The sequence below is a fragment of the Geotrypetes seraphini genome, chromosome 9 (genome assembly GCF_902459505.1).
Source record: "Geotrypetes seraphini chromosome 9, aGeoSer1.1, whole genome shotgun sequence".
NCBI classification, from domain to species: Eukaryota; Metazoa; Chordata; class Amphibia; order Gymnophiona; family Dermophiidae; genus Geotrypetes; species Geotrypetes seraphini.
Window position 1 is genome coordinate 163,898,282 of NC_047092.1, and position 26,673 is coordinate 163,924,954.

The 26,673-nt window shown below is 42.0% G+C and overlaps 1 protein-coding gene across 8 annotated transcripts in view; it reads left to right on the top strand.

Annotated features, from left to right (window-relative positions):
* Positions 1-26,673, top strand: part of LOC117366801 (schwannomin-interacting protein 1-like) — a 793,287-nt gene that overhangs the window by 760,120 nt on the left and 6,494 nt on the right. For all 8 annotated transcript variants that reach the window (XM_033958698.1, XM_033958700.1, XM_033958703.1 and 5 more), the window contains 3 exons: positions 12,995-13,112; positions 17,289-17,486; positions 22,847-22,970. In XM_033958698.1, coding sequence (XP_033814589.1) covers positions 12,995-13,112; positions 17,289-17,486; positions 22,847-22,970 — 440 coding nt within the window. The remainder of the gene's footprint in view (positions 1-12,994; positions 13,113-17,288; positions 17,487-22,846; positions 22,971-26,673) is intronic.

Here is a 26,673-nt window from a genome sequence, read left to right on the forward strand (position 1 = left end):
GGCAGTTTTAGACTTTAAAAATAGTCTAAAATCCTGTGACCCATGCAAAGATTGAGGCCCCCCTTCCAGCCCTCACCTGGGAAAGTACCCCTCTATCCCTTCCCTCACTCCCTCCCGCCCTTCCACCTCTGGGGTTCAAAACTGTTCCCTTACTCACTCCCTCCAGCAACCTGCCAACCCCCTCCCCCCACACACATACACATACTCACACACACACACTCTCCTCCCATGTAACTCCAAAAGTAGCTTCCATAGAGCTAGGGGTTACCAGACGTCCGGATTTACCCAGACATGTACTCTTTTTAGAGGGCATGTCCAGATGGCTTTCTAAAACCTGGCACTTTGTCCGGGTTTTGAAAAGCTGCTTCTATGGGATTGCGTTGGGAGGATATCCGCGCATGCGCAGATGTCCTTCCACCTGACGAGGTTGAGGGGGTGGGGCAGGGGCATAACGGGGCGGGGCTATGGGTCCAGATTTTATTTAACTAAAATCTGGTAACCCTACATAGAGCCGTGGCAGTGCAGCGATTCTCCTCAGCTGCCTGCTTCCTGCCTGGAGCACTCTCTGATTCGTCCTGCCAAACAGGAAGTTGAATTAAAAGAGGCGGGCTGAAAGAAAGAGTTCCAGGGCAGGAAGCAGGCAGCTGAGGAGGATCACTGCACTGTTGCAGCTCTATGGAAAATACTTTTGCAGGTACACAGGAAAGGTGGCAGGGATTAACAAGTTGAACCCCAGGCTGCCAGAGGGAGGAGAGGGAACAGTTTTGGACCCCAGATGTTGGAGGGAGAGAGATTTTGGCTCTTGTGAGGGCCTCATAAATAAGATAACCCTGATATTGTTTTTTTAAATTTGAGAGGGAGGGGAAAATTTCTCAATTTATAGTTGAGTATACTGTATATATGATATTTGAACCATTCCAGACACCATGGAGCCAGATAAGGTTTAAGTTTACAGTTTATTCATTTATATTTTACTTATATCTAAGCAGATTACCCATTGCACATACATATTCATAGCATACGTTTACCAAATACATAAATAAAGCATACATAAAATTAACAAACATCCTGCAGAAAAGTAATCACACCATCTACACCTGCTCAACAATCAGCAGTTGGACTCTTGAAAGCAGAGCAGAAATATGCAGCTCATTGCACATCAGCTCTCTTCTTCTTGCTATGATCAACGTTGGGGGTAAGAGATGGGATAGGAGGAGAAAGAGAGCTGGTGTTGTATGCTTGGGAGAGGGGGAAGAAATAGTGGATGTGTGCTGGGGAGTTGTATATCTGGGGACAGAAGAAAGGAAGGAAAATGGGAATAGGGAGATGGGGAGGAGTGCAAGGGGAGAAAAAACAAGCAAACAAGGGAGCAGGAAGAAAAGCTGGGAGGTATCCACCATCAATTGAAGGCAGATAAATTGCCTTGTGTGCCTTGAAACTGCTAGGGAGGGTTTTAAGCTGAGTTGAAGGGGCAGGGAGAGAGAACTGTGGATTGTGCATTCTGGAGAGTGAGATTGAATGTCAAACCTGGGGGGGGGGGTCAGGCCTGGGGCGGGGAAGAGCAGAGCCAAGGCTAAAATATGGAGAAATTCTTCCCTCGCAAAAATTAGAAATTAGGTAGTCAGAATTTTGTAGAATTGTAAAATAAATAAAAGGGATGTTGAAAATTTCTCAGCCCAACCAAGAAGAGAATGACCTGGATATGGTTCACATAACCTAACATCGTACTTATAAACCGCCAATGCGGTGAACAAAAGATTAAAAATAACATAACCTAAGGATGATTTAAATTAGTTGGCTAAATATTTTTTTAAAAGTTCTAAAGTGCTTGTAAGAGCAAGCACTACGCAACAGTGGCCTAAATTCCCTGTCATAGAAAGCAGCCTGAAATGCTAGTTTATGTTCCAATGATTTCTTGCTCTTAACCACCTTGAGCAGACGGAAAATTAAACAATGCATGTAATTCTCTCCTATGTTTATGGAATGCTATGAAAAATCTATCGGTCAAATAGTTTGGAGCAATACCATACACAACTTTGTAACAAAGACAACCCAGCTTAAACAAAACACGCGCCTCCACTGGAAGCCAATGCAACTCAAGGTAGAAAGGAGTCACATGATCATATTTCTTTAGACCATAAATTAATTTGACTCCCGTATTTTCAATCAGTCTAAGCCTAGCCACCTCTTTCTTGGTACATGTCAAATAGACACTGTTACAATAGTCGAGAAGACTTAAAAGTAACGACTGAACTAAAAGTTTAAAGGCCGGAAACTCAAAATATGATTTATAATATATAATAACCCTTTTGCATCACAGCATCTACTTACTTTTTCATGGTCAAGTGTTGATCTATAACAACTCCCAATATTTTAATCATTGGATTGATCTAATAGAGTGTTGAGTCTATAGTAATTGATGGTTCATATAAAATTCCAGGTGGAGACGCAACAAAGAATTTGGGCTTTATCGTGATTTAATTTGAATTTAAATTCTTGCATCCATGATTCCATCAATTATTTGGGTAATATGAGATATAGCTGTATTACAAGGAATGATGATCATAATGTCATCGGCATAACTAAACAGTCTAGAGCCCAGTTTGTTCAAATAAAACCTCAGAGATATACATTAAATAATGTGGGGGAGAGTGGGGAATCCTGAGGGACCCCCGCAAGGGTTTTTCCAAGCTACGGAAAGCTGATTGTTAGACTTAACATGATAGAATCTCGATCCAAGGAACCCTTTGAACCACGAGAGAACATTCCCTTGCAACCCTAGAATTTCGTTCTGCAAATTGGCACTTAATGGAATAAGATAGCACTCTATAAAGCTGCAGTGGCAAAATAACGCTCAGAATTTAGGAAGTGGGTTGGTTGGGCTGAGAACTTTTCAGCATCCCCTCATAAGGGCAATTCTATAAGGTACACCTAAATGAATGCACCTTTGCATGCCAGTGTTTACAGAATACTAGTACTTACACATGAGATCGGTGCCTTTAATTGGCAAATACACATGTAAGTGCTAGGCACTATTCTGTAGACATGGCACACATATTGCATAGCACGCAAATGCAAGTGGGCCATACTACAATAGTACTACCAGATGTACGCAGCATAGGCATGTTGTGGGCATTCCACCAAGCAACAAGCATAACATATAGAATACTATGAGTCATGCACACTACAAGGTGCACTTAGAGTAAGTTAAGGGTTTAAGCACAGTAACTATTGCCTACCATTGACATGATGTAAGTAGTCACGCCTAGATATTGATGCGCCAAGGCTACTTTGTACTAGTGTTCTATAACAGGTTAGGCCAGGGGTCTCAAAGTCCCTCCTTGAGGGCCGCAATCCAGTCGGGTTTTCAGGATTTCCCCAATGAATATGCATGAGATCTATGTGCATGCACTGCTTTCAATGCATATTCATTGGGGAAATCCTGAAAACCCGACTGGATTGTGGCCCTCAAGGAGGGACTTTGAGCTCCCTGGATTTAGGCAAACCCTAAGATCATTATAGAGTCGGTGCTGTGTTTAGCACTTTGGGGTGCCCGTATTTTGGCATAATTTGATAGGCTTGCCACCATAGTGTATAGAACTTTCTTTAAGATATTTTCCTGGGGGGGAATTTGTATATAGAATAAACAAATAAATACGATTCTGCGCAGAAATTTTGAGAGTCTACATTGCAAAAGGTTAGTGGCGGTGTTCTCATTTATACCTAGGCCAAAATAAGTAGTCATTAAGGTGTTTGTCACATGGAGGTCAGCCTTCTCAAGAAAATTAGGGTTCCTTTTACGAAGGCGCGTTAGGGCCTTAACGCATGGAATAGCACGCGCTAGCCGCTACCGCCTCCTCTTGAGCAGGCGGTAGTTTTTTGACTAGCGCATGCTAATCCAGTGTGTGCGCTAAAAACGCTAGCGCACCTTTGTAAAAGGAGCCCTTAACTCCAACTGGAGTACAGCAAAAATAGCGCAAAGCATAATGGAATAATAAAAATTTAAATGTACAAAATATAAGAAATACTAAAACCAATATACATAAGCAACATAAATATAAGAAAACTAAGGGGTCCTTGTACTAAGGCGTGCTAAATATTATGACGAACTAAAACAGCTAGCGCACCTTAGGGCTCCTTTTACTAAGATGCGCAGCAGATTAGCGCGCTAACCCTGTGATACGCGGCTAGAACTAACGCCAGCTCAATGCTGGCGTTAGCATCTAGCGCGCACGGCATTGTAGCGCACGCTATTATGCGTGTTAATGCCCTAACGCAGCTTAGTAAAAGGACCCCTTAAACACTACTAGTTTATGAATACTGCTCATTTCTAAAGCATTACCAGGCACACACACACCACCGTAGAGACACACATCCGAAGAGCTGACAGTCAAGACAAAATACATACAGACATAATCTCCTCCTTTACAAAACCGCGCTAGCGTTTTTAGCGCCGGCAAGAACTCCGACGCTCATAGAATTCCTATGAGCGTCAGGGTTCATACTGCCGCTGCCGGCGCTAAAAACGCTACCGTTCCTTTTGTAAAAGAGGGCCAACGTTATTGCTCAGAAGGATAATGGCACATTTCCTTAATTATGCAGCTCATTAAATGTGTTCTTTTTCACACGAGGATGCGATTGAAATGCAAATATTTGGTTTGCCTTGATGCAACATGTACTTTACCGGCTGCCATGTGTATTTTTCATATTGCTTTCAGTTAAATTTGCATTGCCTCATTTAGCCAAATGTGACTGGGGGCTTGCCTTGATCTTTTATTCCTCAGACTTGGTAATTACGGACAGAGGTCAGTGATGTGATACAGCTGACTCACGAGCAGTATCCATTGCAGTCTGATAATGTTGATGGCAATCTTTTTTTTTTTTTTTGCAATCTTATGTCCAGTAAATAGGACACGCTTGATCTTTCTCAGCTCATAATCATGCTCCTCCAGCATTAAGGACTATTAACTCCCATTCGTCAAGCAATCCAGCTAAAGAAAATTTTGGTGGGCGTGTTTGATTTATAAGGCAAATATGGAAAGAGCAAAATGTGTTGACTCCCCTTCTAAAGTTGACTCAGAAGGGAGGAAAAGCAACCCACTCCAAAGCAGAAAGAAGTTCAGAGTCGATTAATAGCGAAACCTTCTCTATGGTACGGTGTAAAATATTTCACAGGTTTTTGGCAGCGCAATTTTCTTGGCTTCATCTATTGTAAGTCCTGGGCTCCAAATGTATTGAAAACTGACTCATAGCATTTTCCAGTACATAATGCCATGGTAAGAGTTTCTCTTTTCTTAATGCGTGCATTAAAGATTGATCAATATCAAAATGCAGCTACAATGCTTCATGTAAAGAAACAGATCAATAATGTGCAGTGGAAAAATTATATTAAATAGAACCTATGCTATTCAAATACTCTGTTTTCTATTTTTTTTTTCTAGAGCTTTTATCCCAGCTATTGTCCCATGGTTTCTAATCTATATTTACTGCATGTTTGTGTTTGATTCCTTTTGAAATAGTAGTTAAGGTTTTATACATACCGTGAGGCTCTTTTTTTAAAAAAGAAAAATGTCAAAAAAAGTGGCATAAAGGCAGATAGATGTTTTTCTTGCCAAACCCTTACAATTCACTATTTTTGAAACCCATTTTGTAGATAGATTTTGATGGTGGATGTTTTTCTGTAATAATTGAACATTTTAGAAAACGTCCAGGGCGCAACTTGCATGTTTGGGGCTAGACCTGTTTTAACAATGAATAAGTGCCAAAAAGATGTCCAAGCTAACCAGATGACGACCAGAGGGATGAAGGCATGAACTCCCCCCACACAGACACACATTCCCCATTCCCCAGTGGTCACTGACCCCCCTCCCATACCTCAAAGATATGAATGAAACAGTATATGCCTGCCTGTATGATAGCTTCAGATGTTATGGCTAGTCCTAGTAGACCAGCAAGCAGGTTTCTGGAGAAGCCTAATGGGCGATGTAGTGAACCATCGAGATAAGAACATAAGAGTTGTCATACTAGGACAGAGTGAAGGTCCATCAAGGCTAGTGTCCTGTTTCCACCAGTGGCCAAACCAGGTCACAAATACCTGGCAAAATCCCAAGGAGAAAACCAGAATTCATGCTGCTTATCCTAGGACTCAGGCTCATATTCCACTACACTAATGGTGGAACATGTAAGTCTTCTAAAAAACCCTCTCAAATCCCTCTGCAGGCATAAGAGCTGTTGGTGTTGTGGTCCGTTGGGTCCAGTAGGTTTTGGAGGGTTCACCATACAATATAAGGGGGTTATAGTGAGATGTGTACCTGGGACCTTTTATGTGAAGTTCACTGCAGTGCCCCACTGCTCTGCCGGGATGTCTGTGTGGCCAGTCTGGCTACAAATGCTGGTCCCTCCTACATCCCAATGGCTTGTTTTGTGCATTTTTTTTCTTTTGGACATGTTGGTTTTGTTTGTTTTTTTAAATGGTTCATAAAGATGGACGCACATCTGAAAAATAGCCATTTAAAAAAAAAAAAAAAAAAACAACCAAAATAGACGTTTTGCAGTATTGTTAAATGGGCCTGGATTTTTGTGCGTTTTCTGCAAAACATCCAAACTCCCGTAGCAGTATGCTTGTGAAACAAGATTTTGCAGAGAGGATTGCATGCCTCTTCAGTGAGAACTTTGCACGTGGACTTCTGGTCCTAGCAAACCATTTCTCCTCTGAATCACACCTTGAATTCCCGAGTCCAGTCTCAAGTCTTTAAAATGGCAGTTAAATGCTAAAACATGGTGGATCCAATATTCAAAGGATTTCTGCTCCTAACTCTGAGTTATACTCATAAATTGGCCTCTTTGAAATTTTATTAGGGCTGAGTACATACATTTTTTACGTGAGATTTCGCTAATTTAAGAGCACAAAAAGTGGGTGGCAACAAGGGTGGATTTAGGGCAGAAAAAAAAGACGTTAAGAGGTTAAGCACTGATTTTCAGTGCTTGCCAGAAATGCGGAATGGCCCGCTCTAGATTGCTTGCATTCTTTAAACCGATGAGATGCTCTGCTCTCTTCCCGCCTTGCTGACATCATCTCACCGTATAGCCAGTCTTGTTTCATCCTCACTGCTGTTTGGAAGTGTTGGCCCTCTCCCTCGCACACACAGTTTGGAAGGCACTTTAAGCACATTAATTATTTCAGTAATGGCTCTCAGGCCGGAATGTGCCAAACAAAGGACTTTTCATAGGTACTGGAGGGCTCTTTAGCTTTGAGTGTTCATCACACTCCATTCCCCACGGGCTCTCAGAACACCCGGCGAGAACCAGCACCAATTCAGCAGCCTCAAGACTGCTTCCCAGTGATTCAAAGGCTCGAGCATCAAGAAACAATCAGTTTTGAGGGTTCAACTGACTTTCGTCAACCAAAAGTTTAAAAACTATGAAGGCTGCACTAATTCTGGCTTCAACTTCTGAAACAGTGTCTGTAAAGTTCACAGTCCTGTCTCCTCACTCAGTCAACTCCTGCTGTGCCATCTCCACCAGCAAAGGAAAAAAAAAAAAAAAAAATCTTCTGACGCTCACTTGCTACAAATGGCTCGTCAATCAAAGTCTCCTCAGACTCATAGTGCTGATGAGCGCTCCTCACTGTCATTCTGCTCCTGTTTTGACTTCACAAACCACAGAGGACACATTTTTATTGCTAGTACAGCTTTTTCAAAAATGAACGCAACAGCCCTCACTACAAACCCCTGTGTACCAGGTAACATAGACGCAAAACACAGGGGAAACAAATCCACACAAGATAGAACAATAATAAAAGCAAGTGGAACTGTCCAATAAGAAAGGTGCAACAAATAAAAATGTCTTTCAACTCATCTGGACAATCAGGTTATTCTTTATTCTTCCAAAAATACTCGACCCGACATGTACATGTTTCGGCCCTACGGCCTGCGTCAGGAGTCTATAGGTAATGTATAAAATATATAAGCGCAAACAAAAACATATGAACACAATAATAATATAATATATACTAATAAGAATATTAAACACATTCAAAATATTAGAAAATATAAAAACATATAAAAATTGTTGTTTCTTTTAATATTCTTAATATGTTTTTATATTTTCTAATATTTTGAATGTGTTTAATATTCTTATTAGTATATATTATATTATTATTGTGTTGATATGTTTTTGTTTGCGCTTATATATTTTATACATTACCTATAGACTCCTGACGCAGGCCGTAGGGCCGAAACATGTACATGTCGGGTCGAGTATTTTTGGAAGAATAAAGAATAACATAGAACCATGACCGCAGATAAAGGCCAAACGGCCGTCAGTCTGCCCGTCTGCAGCATCCACTATCTCCTCGTCTCCCCAAGGGATCTGATTACCTAAACAAGTGTTTCGCAAACTGTGTGCCGCGGCACCCCAGTGTGTCTCCTGAGATTTCAGGTGTGCCGCGGCACACTGGGGAGGAGGAGAGGTGCCGGCTGACAGCCTACAGGATGCGCCTCTTGCGGCAAGATGTATGTCGTGTAGGCAGTCAGCCGGCACCTCTCTGGCCCTCTTCCCTGCTGGCATCCCCCACTGGCGTCTTAGGGCCCGGCTGGAAGGCCTTCGCGCCTGGGTGGACATCGATGTGATGACATCATGCATGTGCGTGACATCATCATGGCGACGTCCACACACTTGCAGATGCCTCGAGCCACAGCTGCTACGTTTAGTGTGGCTGCAGCTCCAGAAAGTTTGCGGGACCCTGACCTAAGCCGTACGGCCTATCTCCAGCTCCAACGCATTTACCACCACTATCGCTTTCCCAATGATAAGATTTTCCACAACATTCTTGGTGCTTTTGTTTGGATGATGTCATTCCTCTCCCTACTACAACCTTCCCTCGGGTTTCTCACCAGGTACCCACCTTTTCTCCTCAGCAATACCAGTTATGTTAAGTTTATACAAAGGGTTTTAAAGGACCTCATTGGAGGTGCTCCAGTCATGGTACATGGGTTTGTCAAGCTATTGGGATCAAAGCGCCTATGTGAAGCTGAAAGCTATGCCATCGGTAGTTCCACCACCAGCAGGGCCTCCCAAGGCGGACAGGTTTCCGCGGAGATGTCAGACTAACCATGTACCACCCATCTGGGCAGCAGCAGGTGGGGGCAGTGTTGGAGGCGGAGGATCACATCTGATGCAACTACGGTGACAACATCGAATTTATACCGCGCAGAAGAAAGGCCCGGCAATCTACTAATGTATTCTGCCATGAAAACTTGATGATGATATGTCGCTAGGACTCGAACATGAGTCGATGGCACCTAACGATCGGAGGTGACAGGCATGCAGATCTGTCTCGTGCATATTCATTAGTGATATCCTGGCTGACGCAATAAGTCAGGCTCCGTCTCCGGCAGTGTTCGAATCCAGACTCAAAGCTCACTTCTTTGACGCTGCTTTCGATTCCAAACTCCAACCCACCTTCTAAGCACCAATATCTGTCTTATCGTTCCCCCTGTAATTCCCCCACCTGACCACAGTATATGGATGCACCTTCTTGTCCAGTTTGTCTGTCTTTCTCTTTTGACCAGGGACCATCTCTTCTGTATTTTGATATACAGCGCTATAAAATGATTATTAGTAGTAATACAGTACCCCCTCCTAATCCGCGGTTTCTGTACCCGCGGATTTGGTTATTCACAATTTTTTATTTTTTTTTTTTTTTAGAAATGCTGCGTCCCGGACCTTACCTGGTGGTCTAGTGGCGACGCGGGGCAGGATTGATTGTCCTACGCTCCTGCCTCGTGCAGAGCCGGCATTAAAATGGCTGCCGTGAGTTCCCGTTGTGGTCTCGAGACTACAACGGGAACTCGCGGCAGCCATTTTGATGATGGCTCTGCACGGGGCAGGAGTGTAGGACGATCGGTCCTGCCCCGCATCGCCACTAGACCACCAGGTAAGGTCTGAGGAAGGTCCAAGACGCGGGGGTTGGTCAGAGCTGGCCCTGAAAGTTATTCGTGATATTTCAGAATTCCCGGGCCGGCTCTGCCCTTAACCCCCGCGAATATTGAGGATCTGCTGTAGTAATATCCTGGCTGCTGATTCCCCAGAACAAGTTTGAGAAGCACTATACCAGAGTACATGCCAAAAATCTGTTAACCTGAATTGAGAGGGGGATAGGAGATTGTAGGGAAAATCTCTAGCTCGCTGTAAATGAAAGCTCATGGTGCCAAATCCCATCCCCCCAGCTTTGATTTGAAGTGGGGTCCTAAACCCATCTTGGGGAACTCCAGCCAGTCTGGTTTTTAGGATATGTGCAATAAATATTCATGAGATTGATTTGCATGCAGTGCTTCCACTACATGCAAATTTCTCTCATGCATATTCAGTGCGGATATCCTGAAAATCTAAATGGCTAGAGTTCCCCCAGAGCAAGTCTGGGAACCACTGCCACAGGAGTAGCAAAAAATTGCTGAGTAAAATCTTCCCCCTCCTCATGCCAAATATAGATTTGATGACTGTAGATCACAGAGCCATAGGAATATTAGTTACAATGTTGGCATTTTGGGGAAGAAAGGAGTTTTTAAATAATTTATTAAAAGCTTTTGTTTCTTAGTTTACTTTAGTTACATACTTGATATTCCACTAGGCTTAGATAAAGTCACAGCAGTTTGCAATTTCAAAAATTTTTTTTTTAAAGGTTGTTTAGGATAAGCAAAAGCATAACACATGCTTTGTAGTAGCAAAGTTATAAAATTAGTTTGAAAATATTCGAGCATTTAGCTGCTGCTTCTTGTTAAACAGGCCTGTATAAAAGAAACAAACCAGGATGCTGGGAAAATATTGCAGAAATGGTCATTTTAAAGTTCAACAGCAGATGGCAGTGAGAGCTCAGCACTTTAACATTGAATGATCGCCTTTGGGAGGCGCTTGACTGACCATGTGTTTTCTTCTTGCTCCTTTTGCATTTCCAGTTCTGTCAGGACTAGTCCTTTGCAGTGCTCCGAGTTTCATTTATGGCTACCTGAGAATGTTCCCCAGGTTTATAGCCCCCCCCCACCCCCTAGCCGGGTGGCAGTCCTTGGGCTAAGGGGCACAGATCATGGCTCCCTCTAGAACTCAATACACATGTGGTCCAAGTTCAGTCAGTTGGTGTTACCATTGTTCAGCAGCTGAGATTTTCTTCTCTCTCCACACAAGGTAGAAAATTAGCATATTTTACTAAAAAGGAAGGTGCAAAACGAAAAGTGGAAAAATCCAAAAGAACATAAGAATAGCCATTCTGGTTCAGATCGATGGTCCATGCAGCCTAGTATCCTGCTTCCAACAGTAGCCAGTATAGAAAAATGGGTAACAAAGATGTTCAAAGTTAAACTTTGTAACGCAGTTTTAACATACCAGCGTTGGTGGTGGCTGGCTCCACCTAAGATAAGTGAAGCCTTTCTCCTTAAAAACTATGTTTTTTTGGCGTGTTCTGCGTTTGCCTTATATACATTGAATCATTTAGAAAAAGTTTTTTGCAATGAGTTTAGCACTTGTGGATAATTGATTTAAGGGGATGGGAGGGAGGATTCGAGCATAAATGATTATAATACTCAATTCAGGATGTGGACCTAGAATGATATATAGATCGTAGGAGGTCCTGTGATCTGATTATCTAGTATGTTATGAAATGCTCACCTCCAGTCTCAAGTGGTATCTTTTGATGGAAACTCCATACAATTGAAACAAAAATGCCCTTGATAGTTTAGTAAGAATTTGTTCAAAATGTAGCGGCTGACTTCAGCATCCAAAATGAAATTTTTTTTTTTTTTTTTAAGTTGCGTTACAAAGTTTAACTTTGTACATCTTGTTACCCATTTTCTATACAGTTTTACATTGGGTAAGATATATTTTTAGGTCTGAATTCTCTAGTATCTCCAACAGTAGCAAGGCCAGGTCACAAGTATCTTGCAGGATCCCAAATCCCCTTACAACTGAAGAATGCTTTACCATTCTTGCAATGAAACTAGTTTGCATTGTAGATAAACACATTCAGTGCATTGGGAGCACATCCACGGAGGAGTGTGGAGGAGTCTGTGGTGCAGTGGTTGGAGCTACAGCCTCAGCACTCTGAGGTTGTGGGTTCAAATCTAGCGCTGCTCCTTGTGACCCTGGGTAAGTCACTCAGTCCCAGATATGTTAGATTGTGAGCCCGCCAGATAGGGAAAATGCTTGAGTACCTGATTGTAAAACCGCTTAGATAATCTTGATAGGCGGTATATTTTTTTTTTTTTTTTTTTTAAACCTAATAAGTTTATTGTCCCTTGATACTTCAGTTTTGGAGATCCATTTGGAATCAGGTAAACAAAGTAATGGAAAATTCAGTGGCACTAACATACGACACTGTGCTATTTGGCACTATAATGAGAGCTAAAAGCCAAATATCATCTCACAATAATAAGCTTCTCTTTATTATGACAGGGGTTGCCATGCAGCTTATTTTAAGGAATTGGAAAAACTGGGATAGACTGAACTATACCTTTTGGTGAGAGTCTCTGTGTCACGTTTTTAAAATGGAACGTGCTATGGCTATACAACAGGGACGTTAACGAAAGGTTTCTGAAGATTTGGGAGCCATTGACAAAATTTTGTAAAGAATGATTGTTGATTTTGCCCTTTGGTCATGCACGTCCAGGGTGGGTGGGAGGGAGGGTTAGAAAATAGTTTTTAAATTTTTTAATTTGAGTGCAGTTTTTGAATATGAATATGGGGGGTGATGTATTTATTTGTCATAAAGATTTGATTGATTTTAAGTGCTTTTATAATGTAATATGATTGTATAATATGTTGCACTTAAGTATGGCTTAAAAATGAATAAAGATATATTTTTTTAAACCTAATAAACTTGAATAATAATAAACTTGAATATAACATGCTCACAGACCAAACCATCTTAATACTTGCAATAAATCTGAAACATTGCAACAGAGGGTAATTATGCTGTTCTCTTTCCTTTCTTTTTTTCTTCTAGACTACAGAGTGGGATGAACTTGCAGATTTGTTTTGTAAATGACAGTGGTAGTGACAAAGACAGTGATGCAGATGATAGCAAGACTGAGACCAGCTTGGATACGCCACTGTCTCCTATGGTAGGTTTAGTAAATAGGCTTTCAATGAGCATGCATTACACCTGAAATGAGTGTGTCCTTTTAAAAGGGCCGGTTTCGGGGGGAAGGGAGGGAGTGCTCACAGTGTACCTAAACCAAGATCATTTCGAATCTGTTTGTTTTTCTTAGGGGTTAGTTTAAAGATTTTGAAATTCCATCCTGCTGACCTCCAAAGGCTTGTTTCTCAAAGAAGGAGGTGTAGCCTCTCCCCGCAGCATGACAGGTTCATTTCTCTGTCATCCGGGGACCTGAATTTAGTAGAGAAGGTCTCTCAGCGACAGAGATCTGTTAAATACATCAACATACCATGTTTCCTTGAAAATAAAAGAGTGTCATATTAATTTTGGGTCCAAAAAATGCATTAGGGCTTATTTTTGGGTGGTGTCTTATTTTTTTTCACGTACACAAATCATGTCTCCCTTCCTCTCCTCCACCCCAATTCTTCCTCTTTCCTTTCTCTCCACCCCCCCTCCCATTGCAGCATCTTTCTATCCTTTCCTTCCATCCCTCGTGCAGCAGAACCCTGACCCTCTCACCCATCCCCTTGTGCAGCATCTTTCTATCCCTCCCTCCCCCCTGTGCGGCAGAACCCCATCAACCCTCCCACTGTGAAACTGACATACTGTACCTCCAATGCCTCCAAAAAAAAAGCAGCGGTGGAAATGTTCTGATTGGGCTGCTTTGTGGCCTTCCCCGCCAGGGCCTTCCCTATGCTGTGTCACTGATGACATCATCAGTGATAAGGCAGAGGGAAGGCCACAGTGGGGAAGGCCGCAAAGCAGCCCATTCAGAGCACTGTCACCACTGCTGTTTTTGGAGGCCTCTGACGTACAGTATAACAGTCTCATGGTGGATCAGTGGGGTTCTGCTGCACAGGGGGATGGGAGGGAGGGATAGAAAGATGCTGCACAAGGGGATGGGTGAGAGGGGGATAAAGTGCTGCCACTGGTGTCAGCGTTGGAGTCGAGGGGCTTCATGGGTCGATCTTAACTAGGGCTTATTTTGGGGTAGGGCTTATATTAGGAGCATCTTTAAAAATCATGCTAGATCTTATTTTCAGGGAAACACAGGTAGTAAAAATAAAACCACTTATATGTTCAATATCGATAGAGAAGCAATTCATTTTCACTTTTCATAAGACAGCATGATGTTTCAAATTGAATAATATGTAACAGTGGTCTCAAATTCACGGACCGGAGGCCACATGCGGCCCGTCATATACTATTTTGAGGCCTTCGGTATGTTTATCATAATCACAAAAGTAAAATAAAACAGTTTCTTGATCATATGTCTCTTTAACTATAAATTACAAGATTATTATTAAGACTTAGCCAAAAGGAAAGATTTATAAACTATTAAAAGTTTTACCTCATGCAAAATTGTCATTTCTTTAATAAGACATTAACAATTTTTTTCTGAGGCCCTCCAAGTACCTACAAATCCAAAATGTGGCCCTGCAAAGGGTTTCAATTTGAGACCACTGATGTAACAGGATATAAAAGAAGTGTTAGATAGACAGCTAGGTGTCATCACTGAGGATTTGACACAGCAACAGAAAGCACTGTGCAAACAAGTTTGATAAATAGGTACATTAAACTGTATCTTGCACAGGTGATCATCATGTCCTCAGGAGGACTGGATTTGTTGACAGGAGTAATCTCCTGTGCATTCCCTCCCCTTCTACCACTGAGACAACAAAGCAGCCTATGCCTGGGTGTGCTGCTGTTTATTGTGTTTTATCACTTACCTCACTCAGTCATTTCATCATCTTTTATTAACCGTTCCCCTTAACTGTATCCATGACATCCTGTTTGCCTGTCTTGTCTGTTTAGATTGTAAGTTCGTTCAAGTACTGTCTTCTATGTGAATCTGTATAGCGCTGCGTGTGTCTGGTAGCGCTATAGAAATAATAGTAGTAGTGTGAAGAGTTTCAGTCTTTGGGAAGCAGAGCTGAGACTGTGATGTCATAATGCCTCATTCCACCAATAAGAGCCAGCCTCATCAATGATGTCACAATGGCTTGATTGTCCTGTACTCCCCTCTGCCCTCCAACCCAGCCAGCAGATTAACCGTTTCCCTTAACTTTATCCATGACATCCTGTTTGTCTGTCTTGTCTGTTTAGATTGTAAGCTCTTTCGAGCAGGGACAGGAGTCTTTGTGACTCTGTACAGTGCTATGTAACATCTGGTAGTGCTATAGAAATAATTAATAGTAGTAGTAGAAAAACAACTTGATAACAGATGGGAAATAATTCCTTTTTCTGAATGCCCCAGTATTTCGTTTTCTAATTTTCAAAAGGTTGATTTAACATCTTCCTGTATACACATTCAGTGTGGTTTATCAATGAAAACAAATGTAATATAAAACTAACATGAAAATTGAAAAAGGGACAGAAATACTGCAACTGGGGGACCCAATACAATTAGCTCATACCTATATTTCTACAACCAAACCCCTATAATCAGTTGGAACGGTCTATACTTTACCAAATCAGTCAGGTGGAAACAAGACACATTTAAGATGTTTACACAAGCCAAGAGGTTAGTCTCAATTCTCAGCATCAATGGAAGCTTAACTCCGTTACTGAGACACCCCAACAGAAAATACATGCAATCACCAACATTCTAAGAATATAAGAGTAGCCAGACTAGTGGTCCAGCCAGTATCCTGTTTCGACAGTGGCCAATCCAGGTCATAAGTACCTGGCAAAAACCCAAATTGTAGCAGCATTCCATGCTACCAATTCCAGGGCAAGCAGCAGCTTCCCCCATGTCTGTCTGAATAGCAGATTATGGGCTTTTCTTCCAGGAACTTGTCCAAACCTTTTTTTTAAAAACCAGCTATGTTAACCGCTGTTTCCACATCCTCTGGCAACGCGTTCTGGAGCTTAACTATTCTCTGAGTGAAAAAATATTTCCTCCTATTGGTTTTAAAAGTATTTCCCTGCAGTTTCATCGAGTGTCCCCCTGGTCTTATGTAATTTTTGATGGAGTAAAAAAATGGATCCACTTATACCCGTTAGGATTTTGTAGACTTCAAGCACATCTCCCCTCAGCGATCTGCTTTTCAGGCTGAAGAGCCCTAGTTTATTTAGTCTTTCAGCGTATGAGAGGAGTTCCATCCCCTTTATCATCTTGGCTGCTCGTCTTTGAACCTTTTCTATATCTTTTTAGTGATACGGCAACCAGAATTGAACTTGCCCAGAGTCACAAGGAACTGCAGTGGAAACTGAACCCATTTCCCCGGGTTCTCAGGCTAACCACTAGACTGCTACTCCTCCAGCTCCCAAAGGAAAAGAGCTTTTATAAAAAAAACTAGTCTTATAGCCCGTTACATTAACGGGTGCTAGAATATATGTGTGTGTGTCTGTCTTTATTTTTTTTTTCTCTCTCCTTAGCCGCTTTCTGTATTTCTGTCTGTCTTTTTTTTTTTTTCCTTGGCTGTCCACTACCACCCCTTGCCTGCTCCCCCTGTCCATTCTCCCTTCCTTTTATCTCCCCTGTGTCCTCCACCACCCCATCACTGCTCACCTTATCCAGCAGAAGCCCTTTTCCCTTTGTTTTACCTCCCCCTGTCCATCATCACCTCCTTCCTGCTCCCCCTGTCCAGCAGTAGGCCTGTCTTCATTTTTCTGCCCCCTTCCCTGTTCATCAGCACCTCTTCCCCTGTCCATCAACCCCTTTTCTGCCCCTCCATTTCCGTGTGTTGCAGCATTTCCCTCCCACCCCACTTCCCTGTGCAGTATTTTCCTCCCCCCCCCCCCCCCATACCTCTGTTAAAATGCTTTCCGGGTTTGGCTGCTGCGGCCTACAGCCGCCGTGGCCAGCAGCCGCCGCGGCCGACATCCGCCTTGGGGGGGGGAGGAAGAGAGAGAGCAAGCGCTGACATACGCCTCAGGCCGCCAACAGCCGCCGCAGCCGACATCCACCTCGGGGGGAGGGAGAGAGAGAGCTTCGCGCACACGCACACTCCTATCTGCGGTGCCCTACAGCTCACAGAAAACGGACGCACGCGATGGGAGTGCGCATGCGCGGCCTAGCGTTTTATTATATTAGATGTTATCATACAGTGACTATAGAGGACAGAGCGTCAATAACTAGCATTATTCATGGAGCATCATGAGAATTCATTGTACTGTTGGCTTTTTGTTTCTACAGAGCAAGCAAAGTTCCTCCTACTCTGACAGAGATACTACTGAAGAAGAGTCTGAATCCTTAGAAGACATGGATTTTATCAGCCGACAAAAAAAGCTGCAAGCAGAAGCCAAAATGGCACTGGCGATGGCAAAACCAATGGCCAAAATGCAGGTCGAGGTGGAAAAGCAGAACAGGAAGAAGTCTCCAGTAGCTGATCTTGTGAGTCATTAGCTGTAAAGCATTTTTGCACAATAGAGAAATAAGCATGAGAGAGAGTCGTCTATTGTAGAAATGAATTAAAAGATTTTTGTGTTATTAAGATTTTTTTCTAGCAGACGTTGAAATAAACCAGCTTATTTATTTTTGCTGCTGCTTCTTTTTTTTTTTTTTTTTTTGCTTTTTAACTAAAGAAAATTATACTTTTTTAAATTCTTTATTGATTTTCAAGTGTTAACAGTGCAAAACACATATATCTAAATCAAGAAAAGCACATTTAACTTACGGATATTCAAAGTAATTATACTTACTGGGCCATCACTTTCTTTTAAATGTGAAGGCAATTCTGTAACAAAGTGCTTTCGTTTACACTAGGATTCCATATAGAATATAGGCACTTGGATGCATTTGTAGATTACGCACCCACTTATAAAATTTCCCCTAAAGAACAAGACTCGGTAAGTGGTGATCAAAAATTGGCACTGAACAAAATTGGCACTCAATGCTATTCTAAAAGGGATATTCAAAGATGAGGGCCCACTGTAGAATTTAGCGTTGAGGCTCAAATTCTCTAATCGGTGCTGATTTTTTAGCCGCCTCGATAAAAAAAAACATCGCTTAAATGACGTCTTCAATTGAGTTTCAAGTCGCCTACCAGAGCCTAAAAAATTGACACCAGAATCGCACCTCCATAGCAGAGAACCGGTGGCAGGCACTTTCAGCACCGGCGCACAGGTAAGGACAGGGCCGGTCAGTGGGGGGGGGGGGGGAGGAGGCGATCTCAGTCGCGAAAGAGAGGGAGCAGCGCCGGTGGCCTCGGGGGAGCAGCAAAGCCGGTTCCTGGAATGGGGTGTCAAAGTGGAGGAAGACAGCAGTGGGAGAAGACAGAAGAAGTGATATGGTTCAGGTTGCGACGGGTGTCGGCTCGGGGGTCGGGTCGGAGAGATGTACCTAAGTAAGTGGAACGAATCATTCAAGTTGCCATTATGGCCTATGGGGAACTTTGCTTTGATATATGAGCACTTTGGATTACGAGCATGCTTCTAGAACGAATTATGCTCGCAAACCAAGGTACCACTGTTTTAAAATTACACTCTGCACCTTTTAATTTTCTGAAAATTGTGTTCATTTGTAATTTTGTAGTGAAAATTTCTTTACTGTATATTAACACAAACCAAAGGAAAAGCAAAAATAAATAAATAAATGAGAAAAATAAGATAACATTCATAGAAGAGCAAACACAAATGAAAGCATTTACAATGTGGCATCAAATCATTTTTTTATCAGCTTAAATCTGCATATTCATTCTCAGACTGCTAGTAAACTGCACTGTTTCATTAAAGAACCATTATCTCTAGCAGGAAAATGATTTAAACTTATGACAGCGTCTTTGGATAGTGCTACGTGACGATTTCAGAACTGAACTGACAAATGCAAATATGAACATTTGGTGCCCAAAAGCATATAATTACTATTTAATTTTTAGCATTCTCTTGAAATATAAAAATTCATCTGCCAAGTTTAATTTAAGCTAACTGTAGCCCAGTAAATTATACGTTTCATTGGTTATACTGCACAGCCTATGCAGATCATAATTATTCTCTATAATAGAAGTTTCGCTGAGTATAAAACGTTTTAGTATACTCAGTGAGGAGAATCTCCCAGCCTTCAGAGCAAGATGGGAAAAAGTCATCCCCCTCCTAATGTACTTTCACTGTGTGTAAATCTATCCTATTAATTATTGTATTCCCCCCCTTATCATATGTATAATAATGTTTTTGTCTTAGTCTGTGATTTAGTATGTGATATCCCTGATTTTTAAACTTTTATTTGTCATTGTACATCGCTTAGACATTAATTAAGCGGGATATCAAACTTTAAATAAACAATTCTGAAAAGGGTATTAAAAAGCAGGCACCCAAAATCTGGGCACCTAGATTCTAGGGTGTGGGGGGGGGGAATATTTCATGATTTCTTTTGCTTATGATTAATTGTTGGGTATAAGGGAGGGGAAATATTTGATGAGAGTTCAAATTTGATGATATATTAAGTGATGTTCAAGTATAAAATGATTGTACTTTATGTTACACTTATTGTGAGTTTTAAAAATGAATAAAGATTTATAAAAAAAACCCAAAAAAACAGAATTTAAGGGCTCTTTTTACTAAGGTGCGCTAGCGGTTTTAGCACACACGCTAGACGCTAATGCCTCCATATAGCTTGCGTTAGTATTTTTCATTTAGCGCGGGGTTTGCACACATTAAAAACGCTAGCGCACCTTAGTAAAAGGATCCCTAAGTTAGAATTAGGTGCTAGCACATATATCCTATGTAAAACGCTGGTGTAAATGTTAGCACCTAAATGTTGTCACTTAGACACACGACGTACAGTATTCTATAAGTTTAACGTGTAAGTGTGTGCACAGATCCCATGCATGCCTAACTGCTATTTTTTCCTATTTGGGCACCTAGCTTCCATTTGAGCGTTTAAAGTTAGGCTCTAATCTATATAATAAAGAGCTAGCCACGCATGCACACTCCTATTTGCGTGTTCTGTGCGCATGTAGGTCTGTGGCCGAAGGAGTGCGCATGCACGCTAATACGTCACCAGCCGATCGCCTCCACAAGCCGGACCGCAGCCAGACGACGATCTCCGTTCCTCCTTTGCCGCCCACCCCCTTCTCTTCCCGCGGGCCCAAATGGCGATTCCAGCAGCATGTGCATCAGTCTTCACACACTACTTCGGGCCCTTCTACTGCCCTGATTTGCTCTGCCACGTCTCTGATGATGTCATCAGGGACATGCCAGAGTAAATTAGGGCAGTGGAAGGACCCGAAGCAGCGTGTGGAGACTGATGCAAGCGCTGCTGGAATCACCACGTTTGTAGTCCGGACCGCGAGAAGGGAAGGGGGGGTAGAGGAAACGCTAATGCTGCTGCACAGGGAACTGGTGGGGGGTGGGAAATGAAGGGGGAGGGAATACTGCTTTGGACAGACAGACATAGAGAGGAAGGGAAACACAAAGAAAATAAGAAAGACACAGGGGCAGGTGCACAGGGAACTGGTGTGTTGGGAGGGAAATGGAGGGGGATGGAATGCTGCTTTGGACAGACAGACAGAGGGAGGAAGGGAGATAGAAAGAAAAGAAGAAAGACACAGGGGCAGGGAGATACACAGAAAGACAGACAGGCAAAGGGGGCCAGGGACAGAGACAGACAGAAAGGACAGCGGGAGCCGCGTCAGGAGGGGTGTGGGATGCGGCAGTGGGAACTTTTCCAATGGGTGCAACTGGGCGGCTGTCGGGAACCTCTGATCAGGGGCAGAGCAAGGTAAGAGTATCAAAGGGATAAGAAGGAGATGGGGGGATAAAAAAGAAAGGGATGCCTACTGCTGGACAGGGGGAGAAGGAAAGAGATGCTGATGGACAGGGGGAGTGAAGAAAAAGGAACGGAGGACTAATGTTGGACAGGGGAAGCAGACAAGGGGTGGTGATGGACAGCCAAGGAAAAAGAAAGGCAGAAAGAAAGAAAGCGGCTAAGGAGAGAGAGAGAAAGAAATAAAAACAGACACACACACATATGTTCTAGCACCCGTTAATGTAACGGGCTTAAAGACTAGTTATATATAAAGCCAATCCAAAGTTAGGCGCTGATAGTTGCACTAATCCTTTAAAACTTAGGCGTACATTATAGAATCAAGCTTAGCATCTACTAAGCATGCTTAGGCAGCGCTCAGCATCCTAAAGTTTAGGCGTCCCCAGTTTATGTTAGGGTTTGGGGATTTTTTGGTTGCCTAAGGTTATGCGTCGATATCAGAGCCTAACAGCACCTAATTCACAAAGAGACGCCTAACTTGAAAACATGCCAATGATCTGTTCCTAGCAGAAACAAAAAAATTGACCCTGACAATTCCACAGAAGAAAAAAATCCAGAAAAAAAACCAAAGACTCTGTGGAGAAGTTGATATCCAAGATGAAGTCTTTTATTAAAAATTCGTAATCCACATAAAAAAACGAGGACCCAATCCTCTGGGAAGTTTGGTCCCAACACGGTCCGTGTTTCGACAATATTGTCTTCCTCAGGGGTCCCGAAGGGGGTGTCAGGTCAAAAGCGCGCCGCGACAAAGGCGCGCCCAGACAATTGAGCGCAGCGCGGAAGCGCACGCCGCTCTAAATTACTGTTTTTAGGGCTCCGACGGGGGGGCGTGGGGGGAACCCCCCCACTTTACTTAATAGACATCGCGCCGCGGTGTGGGGGGTTGTAACCCCCCACATTTTACTGTAAACTGAACTTTTTCCCTGTTTTTAGGGAAAAAGTTCAGTTTACAGTAAAATGTGAAGGGTTACAAACCCCCCATAACGCCGGCGCAATGTCTATTAAGTAAACTGGGGGGGTTCCCCAACAAAACCCCCCGTTGGAGCCCCTAAAAACTGTAATTTTGTGTGGCGCGCACCTCCGCACTGCGCTCAATTGTCGGCGCGCGCTTTTGTCTTTTGCGCCGTTATCTATGAACCCCGAAGGGTTCTGTTGAAAAAACACGTGGATAATGAACAAGTTCAAATTAGCGTGAATCACTTGCTATTGAGTTTATCTCACAGTGCACTTTATTTGCAGGATTCACGCTTATTTGAACTTGTTCATTATCCACGTGTTTTTTCAACAGAACTGTTCTGGACCCCCTGAGGAAGACACTATTGTCGAAACACGGACCGTGTTGGGGGTCCAAACTTCTCAGAGGATTGGGTCCTTGTTTTTTATGTGGATTACGAATTTTTAATAAAAGTCTTCATCTTGGACATCAACTCTCCAATGATTTGTTCCTAACCATGCCGGCTTTTAGTGTAGGCCCTTTGGGCTGGATGCCTACTATTTATAGAATTGAGTTTTTTTGAGTTAGGTGCCTAATTTTTAATGGAGTCAATTAAAGCTGATTGAGAGGTGTTGAATGCCAATATCAACACCGATTGAGCCAATTAATCAATTGAGTTGGGCACTGATATTGGCGCCTAACTTTAAGCGGACTTTATAGAATCAGGGCCCTAGTGCCTGATTGGCACTTAACGTGTGGTGCCAGAGAATGTGGTAAAAGCAGTTAGATTAGTAGGGTTTAAAAAAAAAAGGTTTGAACAAATTCCTAAAGCCATTATTAAGATGGACTTCGGGAAAATCCACTGCTTATTCCTGGGATAAGCAGCATAAAACCTGTTTTAAAGTTTTGGGAGTTTGCCAGGTACTTGTGACCTAGATTGGCCATTGTTAGAAGCAGGATACTGGGCTTGAAGGACCTTTGGTCTGTCCCAATATGACAATGTTTATGTTCTTATCAACTAACGTTTTGTGTAATCTTTTCTCCAACTTGTCCTCAGTTGCCACATATGCCTCATATAAGTGAATGCTTGATGAAAAGGAGTTTGAAACCTAGTGACCTGAGAGATATGACTATTGGGCAGCTACAAGTAATAGTCAATGATCTTCACTCACAAATAGAAAGTAAGTTGAATAATATATACTTTTAGGTGTCTTTGAATGAAATTGACAAGTGTGGAATATACATTAACCTCTGAATACTGCCAGGCTAACATTCAGCCATACTGAGAACATATAATTTGAAACATCAGACTTAGTACCGCTGAATACAAGTAGACTCTCAGTTAACCGGCACCCATGGGGATTGATAGATGCCGGATAATTGTAGTTTCTGGTTGCTTGAGAGTTGCTATTGAAAATAGGCTGACTAATAATATACCCCATATTATGCCATACCATAAACTGTTCTAGACAAACTACCGGGCATGTGGTAGGTAAAGCGTGGGAGTACTTGCATGCCAAGTTGACACTTAAATTTCCTCCAGAAATTGATTTTATTTTCATTTTTATTTAAAGTATTAAAGTATTTCTTTTTTTTTTTTTTGCTGGTTGCTTGAGTTCCGGTTAACAGAGAGTCTACTGTATTTATATGATTTGAAGCTATCTGTTTAGGTAGCCCTGCTGACAATAATATTGCTGGGTCTCCATAGGAACATATTGTTGTTTCTGCCCTATGGCTTCATGTAACTGTTTTCTTCCTTCTCTTATATATGGGTGTTTGTTGCTACCTGGTAGCACCCATGGCCTTGTTTGTAACATTTATTCTGTATAATCTTATTATATTTGTATTTTATAATATAAAATTTTCAATATAAAGATACCTTGGAATGTGCAAATTAGATGCCTCAAGTCATATGTATCCTGCCAAGAGTGGCGGAGTGGCCTAGTGATTAGAGTTGCTGCCTCAGTACCTGAGGTTGTAGGTTTCCCAGCGCGGCTCCTTATGACCCTGTGCAAGTCACTTAACCCTCCATAGCCCCAAGTACCATAGGTAGATTATTAGCCCACCGGAACAGATGGGGAAACACTTAGGTCCTGATTCTCTATAGCAGTGGTTCCCAAACCTGTCCTGGGGGACCCCCAGCCAGTCAGGTTTTCCAGATATCCCTAATGAATATGCATGAGAGAGATTTGCATATAATGGAAGTGACAGGTATGCAAATCTCTCTCATGCATATTCATTAGGGATATCTGGAAAACCTGACTGGCTGGGGGTCCCCCAGGACAGGTTTGGGAACCACTGCTCTATAGGTTGCCGATCTCGGAGGCCGTATAAGAAAACGTCATTTGGAGAATCGTGGCTAGTTTTCTTGACAAGCAAGAGCAAAAGTGGAAATGTCCAATCAGAATGGTGCACAAAAAGTGTCTTTCAACTCATCTGATAAATCCAAATGTCTTTATTCATCCAAAATAACTCATTCATCCAAAGTAACTCAATGTCTCGACATGATCATGTTTCGGCCACCCGGCCTGCATCAGGAGTCTATAAACTATATTCATAAATAATAATTATTAAATAGACATAATCATGTATAAAAACAAAAACAACAAATGTTAAATGCGCATTAGTTTTCTTGACAGACACTTTAAATGCAAGTCAGCATTTTACAAGCCTATATTTAAGGCATCTGGCTCTTGCCTACGGAGACACGTAGGGACGCTTACTGACACCCAAGGCCACTTCCGGAGGAAACCATACCCACGCCAAGCTTTGGTCATCCGTAAGCATTCCTACGCGGCACTACAGACACATGACAGATGCCTACAATTTAGGCATCCTTCCTCGCCTGAGTGTTTTTTTAGAAAACGTGTGTCCCGATTGGCTGCCAGATTGCGGTAGGATGCCTACTGTTGCCTAAAATCGGGACGCACAGTTAGAGAATAGGGAGAGGTATGGCCAATGGGAAAAAATGAGGTATTGATGCCCCTCATTTAGAAAATTGTGTACAATTCTGGAGACCACACCTTCAAAAAGATATAAACAGGATGGAGTCGGTCCAGAGGAAGGCTACTAAAATAGTCAGTGGTCTTCATCATAAGGCATATGGGGACAGACTTAAAGATCTCAATATGTATATTTTGGGGGAAATGTGGGAGAGGGGGGAGATATGAACATTTTTATGCTTATGCTGGTAATTTATTGTTCATTCATCTCTTATTTGCTGTGAACCACCTTGAACTGAAGCTTTGGCAGTATATAAGAATAAATTATTATGATGATGATAATGATAGAGACATTTAAATACCTATGTGGCATAAATGCACATGGGGTGAGTCTCTTTCATTTGAAAGGAAGCTCCGGAATGAGATGGCATAGGATGAAGTTAAGAGATGATAGGCTCAGTAGTAATTTAAGGAAATACTTTTTTACAGAAAGGGTGGTAGATGCATGGAATAGTCTCCCGACAGAGGTGGTGGAGACAAAGAATGTGTCTGAATTCGAGACAGCGTGGGACAGGCACATGGGATCTCTTAGGAACAGGAGGGGATAGTGGATTATGCAGATGCGGGTAGACTGGATGGGCCATTTGGCCTTTATCTGCCGTCATGTTTCTATGTTTATGCAACCATCACCATTGCCAGCTGCATAAGTCCTTTTCGATATTGGCCACTGTTTCTTATTTACAGCCTAAAATCATCCTCGACTTTCAATTGTGCATGCTTTAGAAAACTTTAACGGGCCACTGTAATGATGATACATAACTTTGAATGTAAAGCTAATACTCTCTCAAATAAGGAATTTAAAACTAAAAAAATGTGGTCTCCCTTATAATAATAATAATAATTTTATTCTTATATACCGCCATCCGATATAGATCCTCTCCATTAATGTCTGGTACGTTCCAACTCCTTGGTTACCATTGTAAGCTAACCTTATATATTTATCTTGATGATGGTAACACCATAATATTGCTGGGTCTCCATAGGAACATATTGTTGTTTCTGCCTTATGGCTTCATGTAACTGTTTTCCTCCTTCTCTTATATATGGGTGTTTGTTGCTACCTGGTAGCACCCATGGCCTTGTTTGTAACATTTATTCTGTATAATCTTATTATATTTGTATTTTATAATATAAAATTTTCAATATAAAGATTTAAAATGAAAACTTTAACTGCACTCTGGAAAATTTTAAGAAATTTCCATGCCAGTACTTTTTCAGGTTTGGTTTTGTTTTTTCAGTCTCATGGTTGCTGCTTGCTGAAGGTTTTGTGTCTGTCTGTCTGTAGTACAGTAAACGAACTCCTCCCTTAGGTCGGCTGCAACCCTTCCCTTTTCAGGAAATCGTATGAAACTGGAGTGTGCTATACTCTTCTGATTATGAATGGTTGAACTGTGCTTCACCTCACACCCCATGATTAGGAAGCCCAGAAACTACAGGCTTTTGTGTTATGAAAGGTTTTATCCTTACTGCTCCAGGATGAGGAATATCATCTTGCACCTTTAAGTGGAGCATTCTTGTACCCCAGTAAGATCCGTTAGTATGACTTATGGCCACTTACCATAAATAAAATATCAATTCTGTACCCTGACAGTGCAACCGTAGATCAGATTTCAGGGAGCAAGGGCTATCACCAAGATAGTATCCTGAGAAAAATTGTTGAATTAGCTCCTAAAGAAAATTCAGATTTTTGTTAATTCACAGTTGTAAGAGGTTATGTCTCTTAAGTGCTGTCTTTAGAGGGTAATATATCATGCCTTCTCCCTTATCAAATATTATAACCCCCCCCACACACACAAATTTTGATTCAGGAAAAGTTTATCTTTATGTTTAAAAAACATTTTTAGTAACCAGTCCCTATCTGAATCTAAAGCAGGGGTCTCAA